The sequence below is a fragment of the Caenorhabditis remanei genome, chromosome IV (genome assembly GCF_010183535.1).
Source record: "Caenorhabditis remanei strain PX506 chromosome IV, whole genome shotgun sequence".
Lineage (NCBI taxonomy): Eukaryota > Metazoa > Nematoda > Chromadorea > Rhabditida > Rhabditidae > Caenorhabditis > Caenorhabditis remanei.
In genome coordinates, this window is record NC_071331.1 from 21,324,522 (window position 1) to 21,341,631 (window position 17,110).

The 17,110-nt window shown below is 38.2% G+C and overlaps 8 protein-coding genes across 8 annotated transcripts; 2 read left to right on the forward strand and 6 right to left on the reverse strand.

Moving 5' to 3' along the window:
• Nucleotides 1-703: 703 nt before the first annotated feature.
• GCK72_015556 (uncharacterized protein) lies at nucleotides 704-4,071 on the reverse strand (the record flags this gene model as incomplete). The annotated part of the gene is made up of 7 exons (XM_053730962.1): nucleotides 704-740; nucleotides 787-1,003; nucleotides 1,051-1,216; nucleotides 2,087-2,326; nucleotides 2,370-2,463; nucleotides 2,513-2,702; nucleotides 4,065-4,071. 7 exons carry the CDS (start codon nucleotides 4,069-4,071, stop codon nucleotides 704-706), a joined length of 951 nt encoding a protein of 316 aa, XP_053585734.1.
• Nucleotides 4,072-4,763: 692 nt separating this feature from the next.
• Nucleotides 4,764-5,973, reverse strand: GCK72_015557 (uncharacterized protein; the record flags this gene model as incomplete). Its single annotated transcript, XM_053730963.1, has 3 exons — nucleotides 4,764-4,902; nucleotides 4,947-5,750; nucleotides 5,798-5,973. The coding sequence occupies 3 exons, from the start codon at nucleotides 5,971-5,973 to the stop codon at nucleotides 4,764-4,766; spliced, it is 1,119 nt and encodes a 372-aa protein (XP_053585735.1).
• Nucleotides 5,974-6,558: 585 nt separating this feature from the next.
• On the forward strand, nucleotides 6,559-7,359 carry GCK72_015558 (uncharacterized protein; the record flags this gene model as incomplete). Its single annotated transcript, XM_003092947.2, has 2 exons — nucleotides 6,559-7,172; nucleotides 7,221-7,359. 2 exons carry the CDS (start codon nucleotides 6,559-6,561, stop codon nucleotides 7,357-7,359), a joined length of 753 nt encoding a protein of 250 aa, XP_003092995.2.
• An 816-nt stretch (nucleotides 7,360-8,175) lies between these two features.
• Nucleotides 8,176-8,977, forward strand: GCK72_015559 (uncharacterized protein; the record flags this gene model as incomplete). The annotated part of the gene is made up of 2 exons (XM_003092943.2): nucleotides 8,176-8,792; nucleotides 8,839-8,977. The coding sequence occupies 2 exons, from the start codon at nucleotides 8,176-8,178 to the stop codon at nucleotides 8,975-8,977; spliced, it is 756 nt and encodes a 251-aa protein (XP_003092991.2).
• A 2,001-nt stretch (nucleotides 8,978-10,978) lies between these two features.
• GCK72_015560 (uncharacterized protein) lies at nucleotides 10,979-11,758 on the reverse strand (the record flags this gene model as incomplete). Its single annotated transcript, XM_003092944.2, has 2 exons — nucleotides 10,979-11,117; nucleotides 11,163-11,758. The coding sequence occupies 2 exons, from the start codon at nucleotides 11,756-11,758 to the stop codon at nucleotides 10,979-10,981; spliced, it is 735 nt and encodes a 244-aa protein (XP_003092992.2).
• Nucleotides 11,759-12,712: 954 nt separating this feature from the next.
• On the reverse strand, nucleotides 12,713-13,758 carry GCK72_015561 (uncharacterized protein; the record flags this gene model as incomplete). The annotated part of the gene is made up of 3 exons (XM_053730964.1): nucleotides 12,713-12,851; nucleotides 12,901-13,692; nucleotides 13,742-13,758. The coding sequence occupies 3 exons, from the start codon at nucleotides 13,756-13,758 to the stop codon at nucleotides 12,713-12,715; spliced, it is 948 nt and encodes a 315-aa protein (XP_053585736.1).
• Nucleotides 13,759-14,351: 593 nt separating this feature from the next.
• GCK72_015562 (uncharacterized protein) lies at nucleotides 14,352-15,135 on the reverse strand (the record flags this gene model as incomplete). Its single annotated transcript, XM_053730965.1, has 2 exons — nucleotides 14,352-14,490; nucleotides 14,540-15,135. 2 exons carry the CDS (start codon nucleotides 15,133-15,135, stop codon nucleotides 14,352-14,354), a joined length of 735 nt encoding a protein of 244 aa, XP_053585737.1.
• Nucleotides 15,136-16,298: 1,163 nt separating this feature from the next.
• GCK72_015563 (uncharacterized protein) lies at nucleotides 16,299-17,092 on the reverse strand (the record flags this gene model as incomplete). The annotated part of the gene is made up of 2 exons (XM_053730966.1): nucleotides 16,299-16,437; nucleotides 16,482-17,092. 2 exons carry the CDS (start codon nucleotides 17,090-17,092, stop codon nucleotides 16,299-16,301), a joined length of 750 nt encoding a protein of 249 aa, XP_053585738.1.
• Between the last annotated feature and the right edge of the window lie 18 nt (nucleotides 17,093-17,110).

A 17,110-nucleotide genomic window follows, 5' to 3' on the forward strand; every position in this document is an offset into this window, starting at 1 on the left:
TCTTATTGTAAACTACCATCAGTTTTTGACTCGGTGTTCGTGGGATCGTAATTTTTGAACTCCGTCAAAGTTGCTCGTCTTTGGGACAACGGCGAGTGTTTGTGAACAGATAGTATCTTCTTTTCCTTTACTTTTCTTTTTTCATATACACGGAAATCTTCTTTTTAGTACTGAATATCTTGACTGTTCGGCGGCAGTGCCAACTCTCTCCTCGGAAAAAATAGAATACAGTAGTGACCATAATTCTAATACATAACTGGCCGTTTTCAGTCTAACTTTGAGAGGGTGTCACGGTAAGAAAAAGAAAAATAGAGTTTTCGAATATTTCCCACGCATTTTTCGTGACAATTTGTAGAAATGAAGTCATTTGCAGAATGAAAAAGTTCTATAATTATTTTCCCCGTGAACTCTTATTTCGTAACCAAATGCCACTGAATGGCTTGAAAACCACGTTTTTTCACCTAGTGACCTAGTCGAGACCTATTCTAACTAAAAAAAATAGACGGGCATCGAGTGGTGAAAATTTCTGATTTTCTGGTCCAACTTCGAAGAAAAACGGTTCAGTAGGAAGGGCGGTAGGATCGGCGACAGACAGACAAACATACACCCGTTTGCGTTTGTTATTAGTAAAGATTAAATGTAAGAAGGCATTGATTGAAATGAAATATGCATTTATTGGAAAACGACACACAATATTAAATGATCATTTGAAGTCTGGCAGTGGTACAAAGTCGTGATAACTGAAATATTAATGTAATGCAATTGTTAAAGTTTTAAAAAACTCACTCAGGACTGTACATTCTGCATTCTATGATTTGTGGTTCATCATTATTATAATGATAGTCAATTGTCCATTTGTAAGAGAGGGATCCGTTTAGAAACAATTCACCTGTTTGTGCAGTTCCCCAAAGAAGATTAATACCGTTACTCGGAAATGTTTTCACATCATATCCAGTAGTACTCTCTATTGTGTGATTCATAGATACGAATGAATTGTCGAGTGCTGCAAACATTGTGAGTGATATAGATTAAATTGGAAATTATTCTTACTGTGGTTTTGAACAGTTATTGCAAAATAACAAAAATCTGCATGAATACCAGGTGGTATCGGAGATTTAAATGCCGGTATTTTGATTCGACCCGATCCAGAAACCACAAAGTTTTGAGCAATGAATTGGTAAGGATTACCAAGTATCCAAGCCATGTCGCCAAAAGCCTAAAAATTGTTTGATAAGAACAGAATGTAGTGGTGATCATCTCCAAAAATGATATATCTCTTGTGTAGAAGCGTAGTTCTTCAAGATATAAACAGTAGCAGAAAAACATAATCACTTGCACAGAAACGTACAAAAATGGCATGGAAAATTTCCTACTTTTGGGCAAAATGCCCAATGGGCAAGGGTTGAGCGACGGTTAGGTCAAAGAATTGAGAGTGGAAGAGTGGTTGGGACGAGCGAAACGCCAATTTGTTGGACAATTTGCAAAGTTTAACAACATACGTTTTATCGTACTGGAAAATTCATTGCAATTTTTCTTGTTTTTTCATTATTATTCTGTACTAATACTTTGTTTCAAATACACTATTCTGTTATGGATATAAAAAAAGCTACCGGTCGACAGAAGAAAAGAGGTTTGTCAATCAAAATTACACAAATTACTCCATTGTTTTTTCGTGTCGGGACCAACTACATCGTTAGTTCCTTAAGCTAAAATTCTTGTTTCGAGGAGGATGATCATGAAACTAACAACGTCTTCTACTCCCACATCGAATCATAAATCGATGGTTTCCTCTCAATCATCAACTCCTCCCACAGCCAACAACCACAAGAAGTTCACAAAACTTGATGAATTTTTCTTTTTAATAAATATTGATAAAAACAGTAACTGTTTAAAAAAAAAATTTGAGAATCGGCACGAAAGGGGGTGCTGAAAACATCACACGTTTCGCCCTAGATTTGAGCGGCAGCACGGCCGCCCAAACGGTAAGAAAATCGCTCGAAATTCCCTGAGTATGACTTGTTTCCACATAAATAACTTTCACGGTGAACTTTTTTATTCAATTTCCAGTTTTCTAAAACAAACTCACACTAAAAAGATCACCGCCGGTGGCGAACGCACAGTATCCATTGGTTTGAAATGACATTTCATATAGTGTCGCAGAATTGGAACCACCCGATGGGATACTGTCGACACCAATGTGCACCAACACATGATTGGCTCGTAGTTGGGTGATTATGTCTGATACATCAGACTCATCTGGATACCGTTTCACTAATACAATAATTTGGGCTCCGCATAATGACACCTTCCCATTATTGAGAAACTTCTGGAATGTCTTATAAATAAAAGATAGATGAAATAGTACAAACCTTCAAAATTTTGAACAAGTTGCTTCCAGTAGTATTATCTCCATATCCAAGTGATGGATCCGGTTGATGAGAATATATAGAAATATTCAAACTACTGGAATCAAATGGTTTAAAAAAGCACGAAAAACAGAAACGAAACATACTTCCAGTCCGTGTTATACTCAATCTCCTCTTCCTGTTTTGTATCGAATCGAACATTTGCCGTTGTTGCATAGGTAGAAGCATAACTGACTATACTCCTGGCACCATACCAAAACGTGTAATAGTCGATATCAGTAGAATAAGCGTACAGAAGTGTGTTGTTCTTTTGAGGAAAACATACGGCCGGGGCACCTGAATTATGGTTATTTTATTAGGAAAACTCTCTTTGTTTCTGAATCTGAAATGATATAATTATTTTAATTTGTTTTAACCCCGCTTCTGATATTGTGTCCCTATCATGAATATTAGTTGTGAAGGAAGAGAGTGATAGAATAGAGTATGAATGACTGACATGGAATGTATTTTGACTGCTACCCCTAAAGTACTGATTTTTTTTGCTCATTCGATGAGTTTTCTTGAGACAAAATGACTCATAAAGGGTTTTCCTGTGACGTGACCTTGTTTTTGAAAAATTGAGATTTTTCGAAAATGCTATTTTTTCGAAAAAATTTTTTCATTAATTTTTTTCATTATTTTACCGGATTGCTCAGAAAATGGGCTTTGCACATAATTGTAGCAAATTTCATGTAGTTTTTGACAAAAATATAAAACTCATGAACAAATAATTTTTTGATCCTGAAAAAAGTAAAAATGTGACACCCTCCAAAAAAAATTTTTTTTTTCGAGGTCGGCAGAGGTGACATACATATGGTAAGAAAGTACAACTTATGTGGATTATTTTTTCATATAGCACTATAGTCGCTTCCAGTTGAAAATTAAGGAAAAAATTGCTCTGAAAATTTTCATTTTTCGAAAAAATGTGACATGCTGGAAATGAGTTCGAGTTTCTAATATTGTCCACGCTCCTAATCAAATTTAATAAAAATAACTATTTTCAGATTATGTTTTACTATTTTCAAAAAAGAAAGTACATCCCTGTTCTCTTGTCATAACACTCACTCAAAAATTGCAAGTTTTCTCATGTGGATGAAATTCAATTGCCCATAACTCCTCTAGAACTCAAGCAAACTTGTTCAAAAGCTTAGAACAACCCAAAAATATCGATTGCTTTTCAAAAATTATAATTGGGCTGTTTTTCGAAAAATAATTTTTTTCGATTTTTGATAAGGGGGGACCACATGAAATTTTTCCAGAAACTTGAAAAAAATTTTTTTTTTCGAAAAGCACCAGAATTTACCGTTTTTAGCATCTATTCTTGTTTATAAACTAGTTTTGAGTTGTTTTTGGAGGGTGTCACATTTTTACTTTTTTCAGGATCAAAAAATTATTTTTTCATGAGTTTCATATTTTTGTCGAAAACTACATGAAATTTGCTACAATTATGTGCAAAGCCCATTTTCTGAGCAATCCGGTAAAATAATGAAAAAAATTAATGAAAAAAATTTTTCGAAAAAATAGCATTTTCGAAAAATCTCAATTTTTCAAAAACAAGGTCACGTCACAGGAAAACCCTTTATGAGTCATTTTGTCTCAAGAAAACTCATCGAATGAGCAAAAAAAATCAGTACTTTAGGGGTAGCAGTCAAAATACACAAGTCATTGAATAACACTATTCTGTTATCAGCTGCACTTTCATACAAATATTTTATTGACGTTTTTTTTTCAGATTTGCAGCTGTCTCATGACATGCTTGACATCATGATAGGAACTAACAAGAAAAGGGTGTAACCTAGACTGTCTCGGACATTATATTCTTTTTCACGAATAATTTTTGAAATCCCACAGATAATACGCTCGAAAAGTATGAAGTGATGCCTTTCAATAATTTGTTATCAGTGGGTTTCTTTCTCTTTGTGTTTCAGAAGAGTTTACACCATTTTCGACGTCCAACTGATAACAACATTTTTCAAGAAATGACTGGTGTCCGACAGTTTGACGTCAGTGGGGGTGCAGTGTCAAAAGAGGGGTGGAGGTTGAAAGGTGAAAAAGTGTGGAATGGAAAAAATATAAAATATATGAAAAGAGAGGGAGATTCTATTCAACTGGTAAGACACCTGGAGACAATCGGGGCTCGGCAGAGACGGTGAAGCAGGAAAGAGGGAAAGGGAAGTGGTATTTTGTAGAGAAGAGGCAAAAATAAAGTACAAAACGTGGGGAAGCGCATCATAACAAAAGGGGGAAAAATATTTATGTGATCAAACATATGAATGGCGAAGTTTTGATTACCATCGATAAAGCTGGAGATCTTTTGAGTACAGTTAGATAAACAGAACAGAATGAACAATAAAAAATTTAATTATAATTATGAGTGGTTTCTGGCCAAACTGCAATAACTAAGGCTCCCACTGGCTCATAGTGTACTGTAGCTGTCACACCATCCGCACGTTGGATGTCATATCCATCCCACAAAGTCCATTGGTGTCCAAAGGGGCTGGAATTTATGAGTTGTTAGAATAGAATACATTGAGTTCTTACCTGTTGTAGTCACGACGATTCTCCACACGAACGACGTTATGCCGTAAACCAGCTAGAACTCGAAAGATATCCACAGAACCAATTCTAGCGCAGAATAGTTTCAATCGAGGACACCCTCCAGACAGCCAGTGCTTGAGGAAGACATTCAAATCACTATTTGATAGACTGGCATTGTCTAGATGAATATCAATTCCATCCATGGTCAATAAGTTATCTATTGTTACCCATTCGGAATTACTGATATCTAAACAATCGATTCTACGGAAGTTTCCCGAGAAGCGGAAACTGGATGGGGCCTTTGAGTGGATGCGTATTTCAGATGAACACCGGCAATCCCTCAGAATATAATTCATTTCATCTTCCGATGAGCAAGGACTCCAGGCCATGGCCATGTAAACTATTTTTTTCAATGGTGTTGTTTGTCTACTGTTCACCCATTCTATCATTTTGAATGAATCGTCAGATACAAAGACTTCTGATATATCAATATTGAATAGGTTGGTAACATAGTCAGTAATAGTTTCCAATCCCTCCGTTATATTCTCCCAGCCGGAAACTAGAAATCCATCCAAAGGGTGCATTATAACTGGAACGTTCTGCCCGTTCATTTTCACATAATTACTTCTCTCAGACTTGGGAAAATACGAGTAATTGGCAGCACGCAAAACACGAGTTAGATTTTTGACTGAATAAAACATGACGTCTCTGTGTGGCCATGAAACACGGATACGTCCATTGAATGGTGCTCTTCGTTGAGTTTTTATGACAGAGTGACTTTTCCGGGAGCAGAGAGACAGGGATACTCTAAAATATAACATAAAGATTTGAAATTATAATAAGAAGAAACTCACAATGCTTCGGGCTCCATAAAATCGATAATTCTGGCTAACGGGAGGTATGGGACACGGAAGATAGGGAAGGGTGGTGGAGGTAACAGTCCGTTGAGGACGAGCAATGATTTGATTGTTTGGAAGAAGACGGAGATTATCCAAGAGAGCAAACGAAAGAGAGAGAAGAGAAACGTCATTCTGGGAGAGAAGACGACGAATTGGAATAAATGGATGAATAGGCGAGAGAGGAGAGTGTGAATGACGTGAGAAGACAGCTGGACTACTGTAGTTTCCCAGAAAACAAGCAGAATATGAGTAACATTTAAAAATAACGGTAGACCAGCTGTCTTCCCATGTCACTCTCTCACGTTTTCTAAACTCTAGCCTCTCTCGTCTTCTCATCCATTCCCTCCATTCCATTCATTACTCCCCACATCTTCAGTCAAATGATGACGTCTCCCTTCCCTCTCCTCCATGTCCCGTATGTCCCTTTAGGCAGAGTTATCGATTTTATGGAGCCGAAAGCATTATAAGTTTCTTCTTTCCACGTCTTCAAAGCTATTCTTCTTCTTTTCAGAGTATCTTTCTCCTTTTGCTCTCAGAAAAGTCACTCCGTTATTAAAACTCAACGAAGATTGCCATTTGACGGACATCTACTTGTTGGGGAATCCTATAAAAATTCATCATTTCTTTCATTTACAAAATTTGTCTGTTTGATAGTTCCAAAAAGCAATTGTGTGTTGAGTGCACTTAAGTTTGTAGACAATATTAATTATGAAGGCATGGAATCTGTGAAAATGGGTGGACAACATGTACGAGTCGAAATGGATCATTTGAATGGATATCTTATTTCATACTGGGAGAATACAACGGAGGGATCAAAAGTTATCACTGACTATGTTACCAATCTATTCAATATTGATGTATCAGATATCTGGGCTTCAAAGCAATCCTTCCATATAATTCAACATGTGATCAGTAGACAAAAGACACCATTGAAAAACGTTAGTTACTCGGACTCCAGTGCCACATCATCAGAAGAAATGACATATATTCTGAAATACTGTGGTTCTATGTCTCGATTAAGCATGCACCTAAAACCTCCTCAAAACTTTCGTTTCACGGAAAAGTTTCCAAAAATCGATTGCTTAGATATTAGTGATGGAGAATGGGTGACAAGTGACAACCTATTGAGCATGGATGGAATTGATATTTATCTAGACAATGCAAAACTATCCTATAGTGATTTGAATGTTTTCCTCAAGCACTGGCTGTCTGGAGGGTGTCCCCGATTGAAACTATTCTGCGCTAGAACAGGATCCGTGGATATCTTACAAGTACTTGACGGCCTCATACATAATGCCGTTTTTGTGGAGAATAGTCGAGAATACACCAGGTAATATAGTTTGATATATTAGTAGTTTTTCATGATTCCTCATTTCAGCCCATTTGGATACAGCAGAATTTTGTCATTTGGAGTCGATGTACGGCGTGTGGATGGTGTGACTGCTACAGTATGCCTTCAGGAAACTGGAATCTTGGTTATTGCTGTTTGGCCAGAGGCGACTTATAATTATAATTAAATTATCTTCAATTGTTTTTTATTCGTCTTTTTATCCGACTATGCTAACTACAGTGCCAGCCACTTGAACTTTTTCAATGCTTTTTCCTACTGTCTTATAATTTTTTATTATTGAAAAACAAGAAATGATCTCGAATTTCATCAAATAAAGTGGATTTGTTTAAAACTAGAAACGAAAATGTTTTTGATTGTAAATGGTCATCCAGCTTGCCGATGATTATGCGATCGATTTTTCTAAAACTCTTATCTGGAACACTACAGTAGAAGAAGGAACACAGTTTGAATAATTAATAATTAATTAAAAGATGGGAAGATGAGATATGAGACAGAATGACAGAGTGTGAGTGACATGGGAAAACTACAGTAGTCCATCTGTCATCCCACGTCGCTTTCACACCACTTTCTCTAAATTCTCTCATCTCTCGTCTTCCCGTTTATTACCTCCATTCCATTCATTACTCCCCACGTCTTCTGTCGAAGGATGACGTCTCCCTTCCCTCTCCTCCATGTCCCATACCTCCCTCTAGGCAGAGTTATCGATTTTATGGATCCCGATGCATTGTGAGCTTCTTTTTAAAATTTTTTCCAAAGCTGTTTTACTCTTCTTTTCAGAGTATCTCTCTCCTTTTGCTCTCAGAAAAGTCACTCCGTTATTAAAACTCAACGAAAATTGTCATTTGACGGGCATCTGCTTGTTGAGGAATCCGATAAAAGTTCATCATTCCTCTCATTTCCAAGATTTGTCTTGGGTTTACTTAGAAAACGCAATTGTGTGTTGAGTGCACATAAGTTTGTAGACAATATTAATTATGAAAGCATGGAGAATGTGAAAATGGGTGGACAACATGTACGAGTCGAAATGGATCATTTGGATGGATATCTTATGTCATATTGGGAGAATACAACGGATGGATTAAAAGTTATCACTGAATATGTTACTAACCTATTCAATATTGATGTATCAGATATCTGGGCTTCAAAACAATCCTTCCACATGATTAAATGGGTGAACAGTAGACAAAAGACACCATTGAGAAGAGTTTGGTACGTGGACAGGAATGCCACATCATCAGAAGAAGAGATGATCTATATTCTGAAATACTGTCGTCTTACGTCTAAATTAAGCATACGCCTAAAACCTCCTCAGAACTTTCGGTTCACGGAAAAGTTCCCAATAATCGATTGCTTGGATATCATTCATGGAGAATGGATGACACTTGACAATCTGTTGACAATGGATGGAATTGATATTGTTTTAGAAACATCTATTCTGACTAGTAGAGATTTGAATGTTTTTCTGAAGCATTGGCTGGCTGGAGGGTGTCCTCGATTGAAATTATTTTGCGCTAGACTTGGTTCTGTGGATATGTTTCAAGTACTTGATGGTCTGATGCGTAACGCCGTTTTTGTGGAGAACAGTCGTTACTACACCAGGTAATAGTTCCACTGATTAGCGGTTCTTCATTATTCCTTATTTCAGCCCATTTGGATACAGCAGAGTTTTGTCAGGTGGATATGACATCCAACGTGAGGATGGTGTGACGGCTACAGTACACTATCAACCACCGAGAACCTTAATTATTGCAGTTTGGCCAGAGACCCCTTATAATTATAATTAAACTTGTTTTTCATTTTTTTAATATTGTTTCATTTATCTAACTATACTCTACTGCTACAGTATTCCACCAGACTGAGGGATACTTGACTATTGTTGTTTGGCCGTAATGACACAAATAATGCATTTGATGTGGTTTTGTTGAATTCCAGTTATGAATGAAGTGGTATACTGATTATTTAAAACGGAACGATATCAGAAATGTTTTAAGCAGACTTGCAAAATTCCGGCCCGGCCCGGTTTTGGCCCGGCCCGGCCCGGTCGGCCCGGATTTGAATTTTTGAACTTTTTCCACTACAATTTTTTGTCGAACAATTTATTTTCTGAAAATTTTTCATATTTTTCCTCAAGTATATTTTTCAACAACCTTCGGAACCTACAAAAAGTTGTTCTTAAGAAATATTTTTCAAAAAAAATCGGGAAATTTTCGAAAAAAATTTTGAATTTTTTTCAGTACTGAACTTCCGGGCCGACCGGGCCGGGCCGGGCCCTAGAAATTTTACTTCCGGCCCGGCCCGGCCCGTTGCAAGTCTGGTTTTAAGTTCTCAAAGGTTGAAATCTGACTTGATGCTATAAATAAACCGGACAAGGAAGTGTGATTAGTTAATGTATTTGTGATTAGTTAATGTATTTGTTAGACTAAGTCCAGTCGTATATTTTTCAAAAAACTTGAATATCATTATTCCACCAAATTTCGGAAATTTGAGATTCCCGCCTAGCTTTGCTCCAGATCACTAAACAACCTTTGTTCTGACGTTACATATTTTCCCGCAGGTAGGGATGTTGCGGGTCGCCTTCGCCTTTACGCTGCGCCATTTAAAAAACTGCGTTTTACCGTTTTGGAAATGAAACGCGGCAAAAATTGCATGTTTAAAAGTCGGCGAAGGCGGCCGCCGCCGGAAATAAGAAAGGAGAAAATCACTTTTTTTAAAGCGGCGATTATCGCCGTCGGCGAAAATGAAAAAGGCGACGGTTGCCGTAAAACGTATTTTTAACATCCCTACCCGCAGTACCTCACCGGGTTACTGTAGTTATCCTAGGTCACTTCCATGCATTCTTTAGACTCTCTCGTCCTCTCATCGATTCCCTCCATTCTATTCATTACTCTCCCACGTCTTCTTTTTGTGGGATGGATATGATGTACGACGTGCGGACGGTGTGACTGCTACCGTATGCCATCAAGAAAACGGAGAAATGATTGTTGTTGTCTGGCCAGAATCAGATTATGAACACGTTTAGAGGGAATTTACTTATTTGATCATTTCTGTTGGTTTTGTTTATATTGTAGTTTTAACAATTGACTTGGAATTTTCTTTCGAAATTTGACACAACACTTTTTCAAATAAGAATTTACATCATAAATCAAATTTAGGCCCGGCTCTGCCCATTGCAAGTATGGTTTGAAGAACTGCTTTCATGCCTAGTGATTAAAATATATATGATGATAGAGTTACAAATCAAACATTTATTTTTCAGGTACTGTGCCATTGATGGAGGCGTCTTTTTTGAGTATGGATGGTAATACATGCATACGACGTGCGGACGGCGTGACTTAAGCATTTGCATGGTCTTGGGGTTCCCTTGTTAAACTTTTTCATTTTCTCTTGTTATAAGTGAATATCGACTATTCCCGAATTGCCAGGGAGAGGATTGAACATGATGGAAGTGATTTTAACGAAGAGTTAAAGTTGGAAAGTGAAAAAGTGTAGAATGAGAAAATAATATTTATAAAAAAAGAGAAAAAACTATATTTTATTCAACTGATAAGACGAAACGTGGGGACACGTGGCAAACGCATCAAAACAAAAAAAGTCCCCATTGTCATTTTTAGTTTTAAACTAATCCCCTTTTTTCAATGGAAATTGGGATCGTTTCTAGTTTTCCGAAAATATTTATAAGATCAAACAATAATTACAAAAGTAAAGTTTTAATTACCATTGAGAAAGGTAGAGCATTTTTGAGTACAGTTAGATAAACAGAACAGTGAAGGAATGAATAAGAAAGTTTAATTAGAATTATGAGTGGTCTCTGGCCAAACTGCAATGAGAAAAGTTCTTGGAGAATGATAGTGTACTGTAGCCGTCACACCATCTGAACGTTGGATGTCATATCCATCTGACAATATCGATGTGTATCCAAATGGGCTGAAATTTTGGAGTTGTTAGAATAGAAACGTATCGAATGTTCACCTGGTGTAGTTACGACTGTTTTCCACATAAACGGCATTATGCATGAGACCGGCGAGTACTTGCAAAATGTTTACAGAATGAATACCAGCGTTTAAATATTTCAATCGAGGACATCCTCCAGCTAGCCAATGCTTCAGAAAGAGATTCAAATCACTATCAGATAGATTAGAGTATCCCAGACTAATAACAATTCCATCCATTGTCAATAGGTTGTCAATTGTTACCCATTCTCCATGCCAGATAACTAAGAAATCGATTCTCCGAAAGTTTTCGGAGAAGCGGAAATTGGGTGGAGCATATGAGTTGATTTGTGCTTGAGCTGAACACCGACAATCCCTCAAAATATAAATCAGTTCTTCTTCTGATGATGTAACGCCGCAGACAGAGACACTTTCCAATGGTGTCTTTTGTCTTATTATCGCCCATTCAATGATGTTAATTGCATCTTTCGATACACAGACTTCTGATACATCAATATTGAATAGATCAGTAACGTAGTCAGTGAGAATTCCCAATCCGTCCGTTGTGTTCTCCCAGCGTGAAACTAGATATCCATCCACAGAATGCACGTGAACTGGAACGTACTGCCCGTTCATTTTAACATAATTACTTCTCTCAGAACTTGATAAACATGAACAATCGCAAACACTGAACACACAATCGCGATTTCGAAAGGTTCGGAATGACACATTTCTGTGAAATTCTGAAACGCAGAAACGTCCATCGAATGGTGCTCTTCGTTGAGTTTTTATGACAGAGTGACTTTTCTGGGAGCAAAAGGAAAGGGATACTCTGAAATAGAAAATGAAGATTTGAAAACGAAATAAGAGGAAACTCACAATGCATCGGCCTTCATAAAATCAATAATTCTGCCTAACGGGAGGTATGGGATATGGAGAAGAGGGAAGGGGGACGTGGGTACCGAAACATCGGGTTGACGGGTTGAAACAGTTTGAGACGGAGGAAAGTGAGGTGTGGGCAATGGTATGTTGGGGATGAGGATAGACTCGATTGCTTCAAAGAAGACGGAAATAATCCAACAAAGCAAGAGAGCGAAGAGAAACGTCATTCTGGGAGAGAAGACGAAGGGAGACTAAATTGGAATAAATGGATGAATAGACGAGAGAGGAGAGTTTGAGTGACGTGGGAGGACAGATGGACTACTGTAATTTTCTTATGTCACTCATATTCTGTTTATTTCCAACAGTCTCACCTCTCGTCTTCCCCTCATTGAATGAATTGATCATTGTTCAGGCTGTTTTTGCTCGTTTCATCTTCCCAGAAAGCTGTTTCAACTGGGTTACTGTAGTGTTTCAGATGAGCATTTTAGAAAAAATCGATTGGATAACTATCGGCATGGATGATAATTGACAATCTACACAAAAATTCACTCTCGTCACTTCTGGCTTTAGACATATCATCTTTATTTGGTGGAAAATGTGATCGATTCTTGTTTAAACAAATTATAAGACGGTAGATATTGAAAAAAGGTTTCACTTCAGTTATGCATAGTTAGATAAACAAAACGGTTGGATCAAATTAAATAGCGTTTAATTATAATTGTAAGTGGTCTCAGGCCAAACAGCAATAACCAAGGTTCCGTTCCCCTGTTCGCATACTGTAGCAGTCACACCATCCGCACGTTTGATGTCATATCCGAATGACAAGATTCTGCTATATTCGAATGGGCTGGGAATAAGGAATTATGAGAAACTACTAATATATCGGATTATTTTACCTGGTGTAGTCTCGACGATTCTCCACAAAAACTACATTACGCTGTAGACCAGCGAGTACTTGAAATATATCCACGGAACCAGTTGTGGCGCAGAATAATTTCAATCGAGGACACCTTCCAGACAGCCAGTGCTTCAGAAAGGCATTCATATCACTATTAGACAGACTAGAAAATCCCAAAATAATATCAATTCCATCCATTGTTAATAGGTTATCGATTGTCACCCATTGCCCATGCCAGATATCTAAGCAATCGATTCTTCGGAAATTTCCCAATATGCGGAAATTGGGTGGAGCCTTTGAGTGAATGCTTATTTCAGATAAAGTTGTGCAGTCCCTCACGAGGTATATAATTTTATTTTCTGCTGGGCAAGCAACCCAGGCAACCACTTTTTTCAATGGTGTCTTTTGTCTATTGTTCACCCATTCAATCATTTTGAATAAATCGTCAGATACACAGACTTCTGATACATCAATATTGAAAAGGTCGGTCACATAATCAGTAATAGTTTTCAATCCGTCCGTTGTATTATGCCAGTATGAGACAAGATTTCCATCCGAACGGTGCACTTCAACTGGAACGTACTGCCCGCTCATTTTAACATAATTACTTCTCTTAGAATTGGGAAAAAACAAAATATCGCAGACACTCAACACACTATCGCGATTTCGAAATGTGCGGAATGATAAATTGCTGTCGAATTCCGAAATACAGAGGCGTCCATTGAATGGTGCTCTTCGTTGAGTTTTTATGACAGAGTGACTTTTCTGGGAGCAAAAAGATAGTGATACTCTGAAATAGAAAACTAAGATTTGAAAACATAAAAAGAAAAAAAACTCACAATGCATCGGACTCCATAAAATCTATAATTCTGCCTAACGGAAGGTATGGGAGGTGAAAGAGAGGGAAGAGAGGTGGAGGTAACGGAATGTTCGAGATGAGAAAGTACTTGATTGTTTGAAAGAAAACAGAGATTATCCAAGAAAGCAAATGAAAAAGAGAGAAGGGAGACGTCATTCTGAGAAGGAAGACGTGGGGAGACTGAATTGGAGGGAATGAAGGTAGACAAGAGATGAGAGTGAGAGTGACGTGGGAGAGGACAGATGGACTACTGTAGGTTTCCCATGTCACTTACGTTTCCCACAGTCTCATCTCTCGTCTTCCCATCCTAACCAATCAGTGTTCAAATTATTGATTTTCTAAAGGGTCCATGTAGATTTTTAGAAAAATCGATCACCATTGGCAAGCGTCGATGGATGATGATTGATGATCTACCCAAAAAAAACCCCTTGTCATTTATGGCTTCAAAGATACCATCTTTATTTGGTGAAGTTCATGATATATTTTCGTTTTTCAAAAACAAAAATCACAATGCGATATAAATAGAAAAAAAGTTCGAGTGGTTGACACTGTAGTTAAGTGATAAACAAAATGGAAGAAAAAAAGACCGTTTATTTATCATTAATAGTGGTCTCAGGCCAAACTGCAATAACCAAGGTTCCATTTTCCTGTTTGCAAACTGTAGCAGTCACACCATCCTCACGTTGAATGTCATATCCACCTGACAAGATTCTGATGTATCCAAATGGGCTGAAAATAAGGAATTATGAGAAACTACTAATATATCGGATTATTTTACCTGGTGTAGTCTCGACGATTCTCCACAAAAACTGCATTATGCATGAGGCCATCAAGTACTTGTAAGATATCTACGGAATCAGTTGTGGCGCAGAATAGTTTCAATCGAGGACACCCTCCAGACTGCCAATGCTTCAGAAAAAAATTCAAATCACTATTAGACAGACTAGATGATCCCAGAATAATATCAGTTCCATCCATTGTTAATAGGTTGTCAAGTGTCACCCATTGTCCATGCCAGATATCTAAGCAATCGATTCTTCGGAAATTTCCCAATATGCGGAAATTGGGTGGAGCCTTTGAGAGAATGCTTATTTCAGATAAAGTTGTGCAGTCCCTCACGAGGTATATAATTTTATTTTCTGCTGGGCAAGCAATCCAGGCAACCACTTTTTTCAACGGTGTCTTTTGTCTACTGTTCACCCATTCAATCATTTTGAATAAATCGCCAGATACACGGACTTCTGATACATCAATATTGAAAAGGTCGGTCACATAATCAGTGATCTCTTTTAATCCGTCCGTTGTATTATACCAGCGTGAAACTAGATATCCATCCAAAGGGTGTACGTGAACTGGAACGTCCTGCCCGTTCATTTTAACATAATTACTTCTCTCAGAACTTGAAAAATACGAACAATCGCGGGCACTCAACACACAATCGCGATTTCGAAATGAACGGAATGATAAATTGCTGTCGAATTCCGAAACACAGAGACGTCCATTGAATGGTGCTCTTCGTTGAGTTTTTATGACAGAGTGACTTTTCCGAGAGCAAAAGGAAAGGGATACTCTGAAATAGAAAATGAAGATTTGAAAACGAAAAAAGAGGAAACTTACAATGCTTTCGGCTCCATAAAATCAATAATTCTCCTTAACGGAACGTATGGGACAAGGAGGAGAGGGAAGTGAGGTGAGAGTACCGGTACGTCGGGTATGACAGGAGAAGTTTTTTTGGGAGGGAAGTGAGGTGGAGGTAACGGGGTGTTGGAGATGAGCAATGATTTGACTGTTTGGAACAAGACGGAGATTATCCAAAAAAGCAAACGAAAGAGAGGGAAGGGACACGTCATACTGGGAGAGAAGACGTGGGGAGACTGAATAGGAGAGAATGGATGAGTAGGAAAGATAAGAGAAAAACAAACAGAATATGAGTGACATGGGAAAACTACAGTAGTCCAGCTGTCTTCCCACGTCATTCACAATTTCTCTGAACGCTCTCATCTCTCGTCATCTCTTCCATTATTACCCATCCGCCGGCGGCTGACCGCTCGTTCAAAGTTCGGCCCGGGGACGCGGAGTGGGTCTCGTTGCGGAATTTCGATTTACGGCGGCTCTTGACCGTACTTTCGCCTCTAAAAAGTTTTATACTACGGTAGTCGCGTCGAGACCCACTCCGCGTCCCCGGGCCGAACTTTGAACGAGTGGTCAGCCACCGGCGGATGGGTAATACCTCCAAACAACCCCCCAGGGCCTCACCGGGTTACTGTAGTTTTCCCATGTCTCTTCCACACTTTCTCTCGTCTCTCGTCCTCTCATCCATTCCAGGAGGGGAAATGACATGACGGAAGTGGTGTTTTCCCATAATATGTTATCAGTGGGATTGTTTCTGTTTGTGTTTTTGAAGAGTTAATACCCTTTTTGACTTTTTCAAAACGCATCATAACAAAAAGACAAAAATGTTTATTTGTACTATCGAGAAAGGTAGAGATTTTTTGAGTACAGTTAGATTAACGAAACAAAAGGGACCAAAATAACGTTTAAGTATAATTATCACTGGCTTCTGGCCAAACAGCAATGACTAAGGCTCCCAGTGGCTCATAGTGTACTGTAGCTGTCACACCATCCGCACGTTTGATGTCATATCCATCCCACAAAGTCCATTGGTGTCCATAGGGGCTGGAATTTATGAGTTGTTAGAATAGAATACATTGAGTTCTTACCTGTTGTAGTCACGACGATTCTCCACAAAAACGGCATTTTGCCTGAGACCAGCTAGAACTCGAAAGATATCCACGGAATCAGTTTCGGCGCAGAATAGTTTCAATCGAGGACACCCTCCAGACAGCCAGTGCTTCAGAAAGACATTTAAATCATTGTTAGTCAGGGTAGACTTTTTCAGATTAATAACAATTCCATCCATTGTCAATAGGTTGTCAATTGTCACCCATCGTCCATGCCAGATATCTAAGCAATCGATTCTTCGGAAATTTCCCGAGAAACGGAAATTAGGTGCAGCCTCAGAGTGAATGCTTATTTCAGATAAAGTTGTGCAATCCCTCAGAATATAAATCATTACTTCCGATGGAATGACAACCCAGGCTATGTTAACCACTTTTTTCAATGGTGTCTTTTGTCTTCTGTTCACCCATTCAATCATTTCAATTGCATCTTTAAATACACAGACTTCTGATACATCAATATTAAATAGATTAGTCACATAATTAGTGATCTCTTTCAATCCCTTTGTTGTATCACCATACCAGCGTAACACAAGATTTCCATTCGAACGGTACACTCCAACACGCATCCAGTTTATTCTAACGTATTCCATTTCTTCTCTTTCCTCACT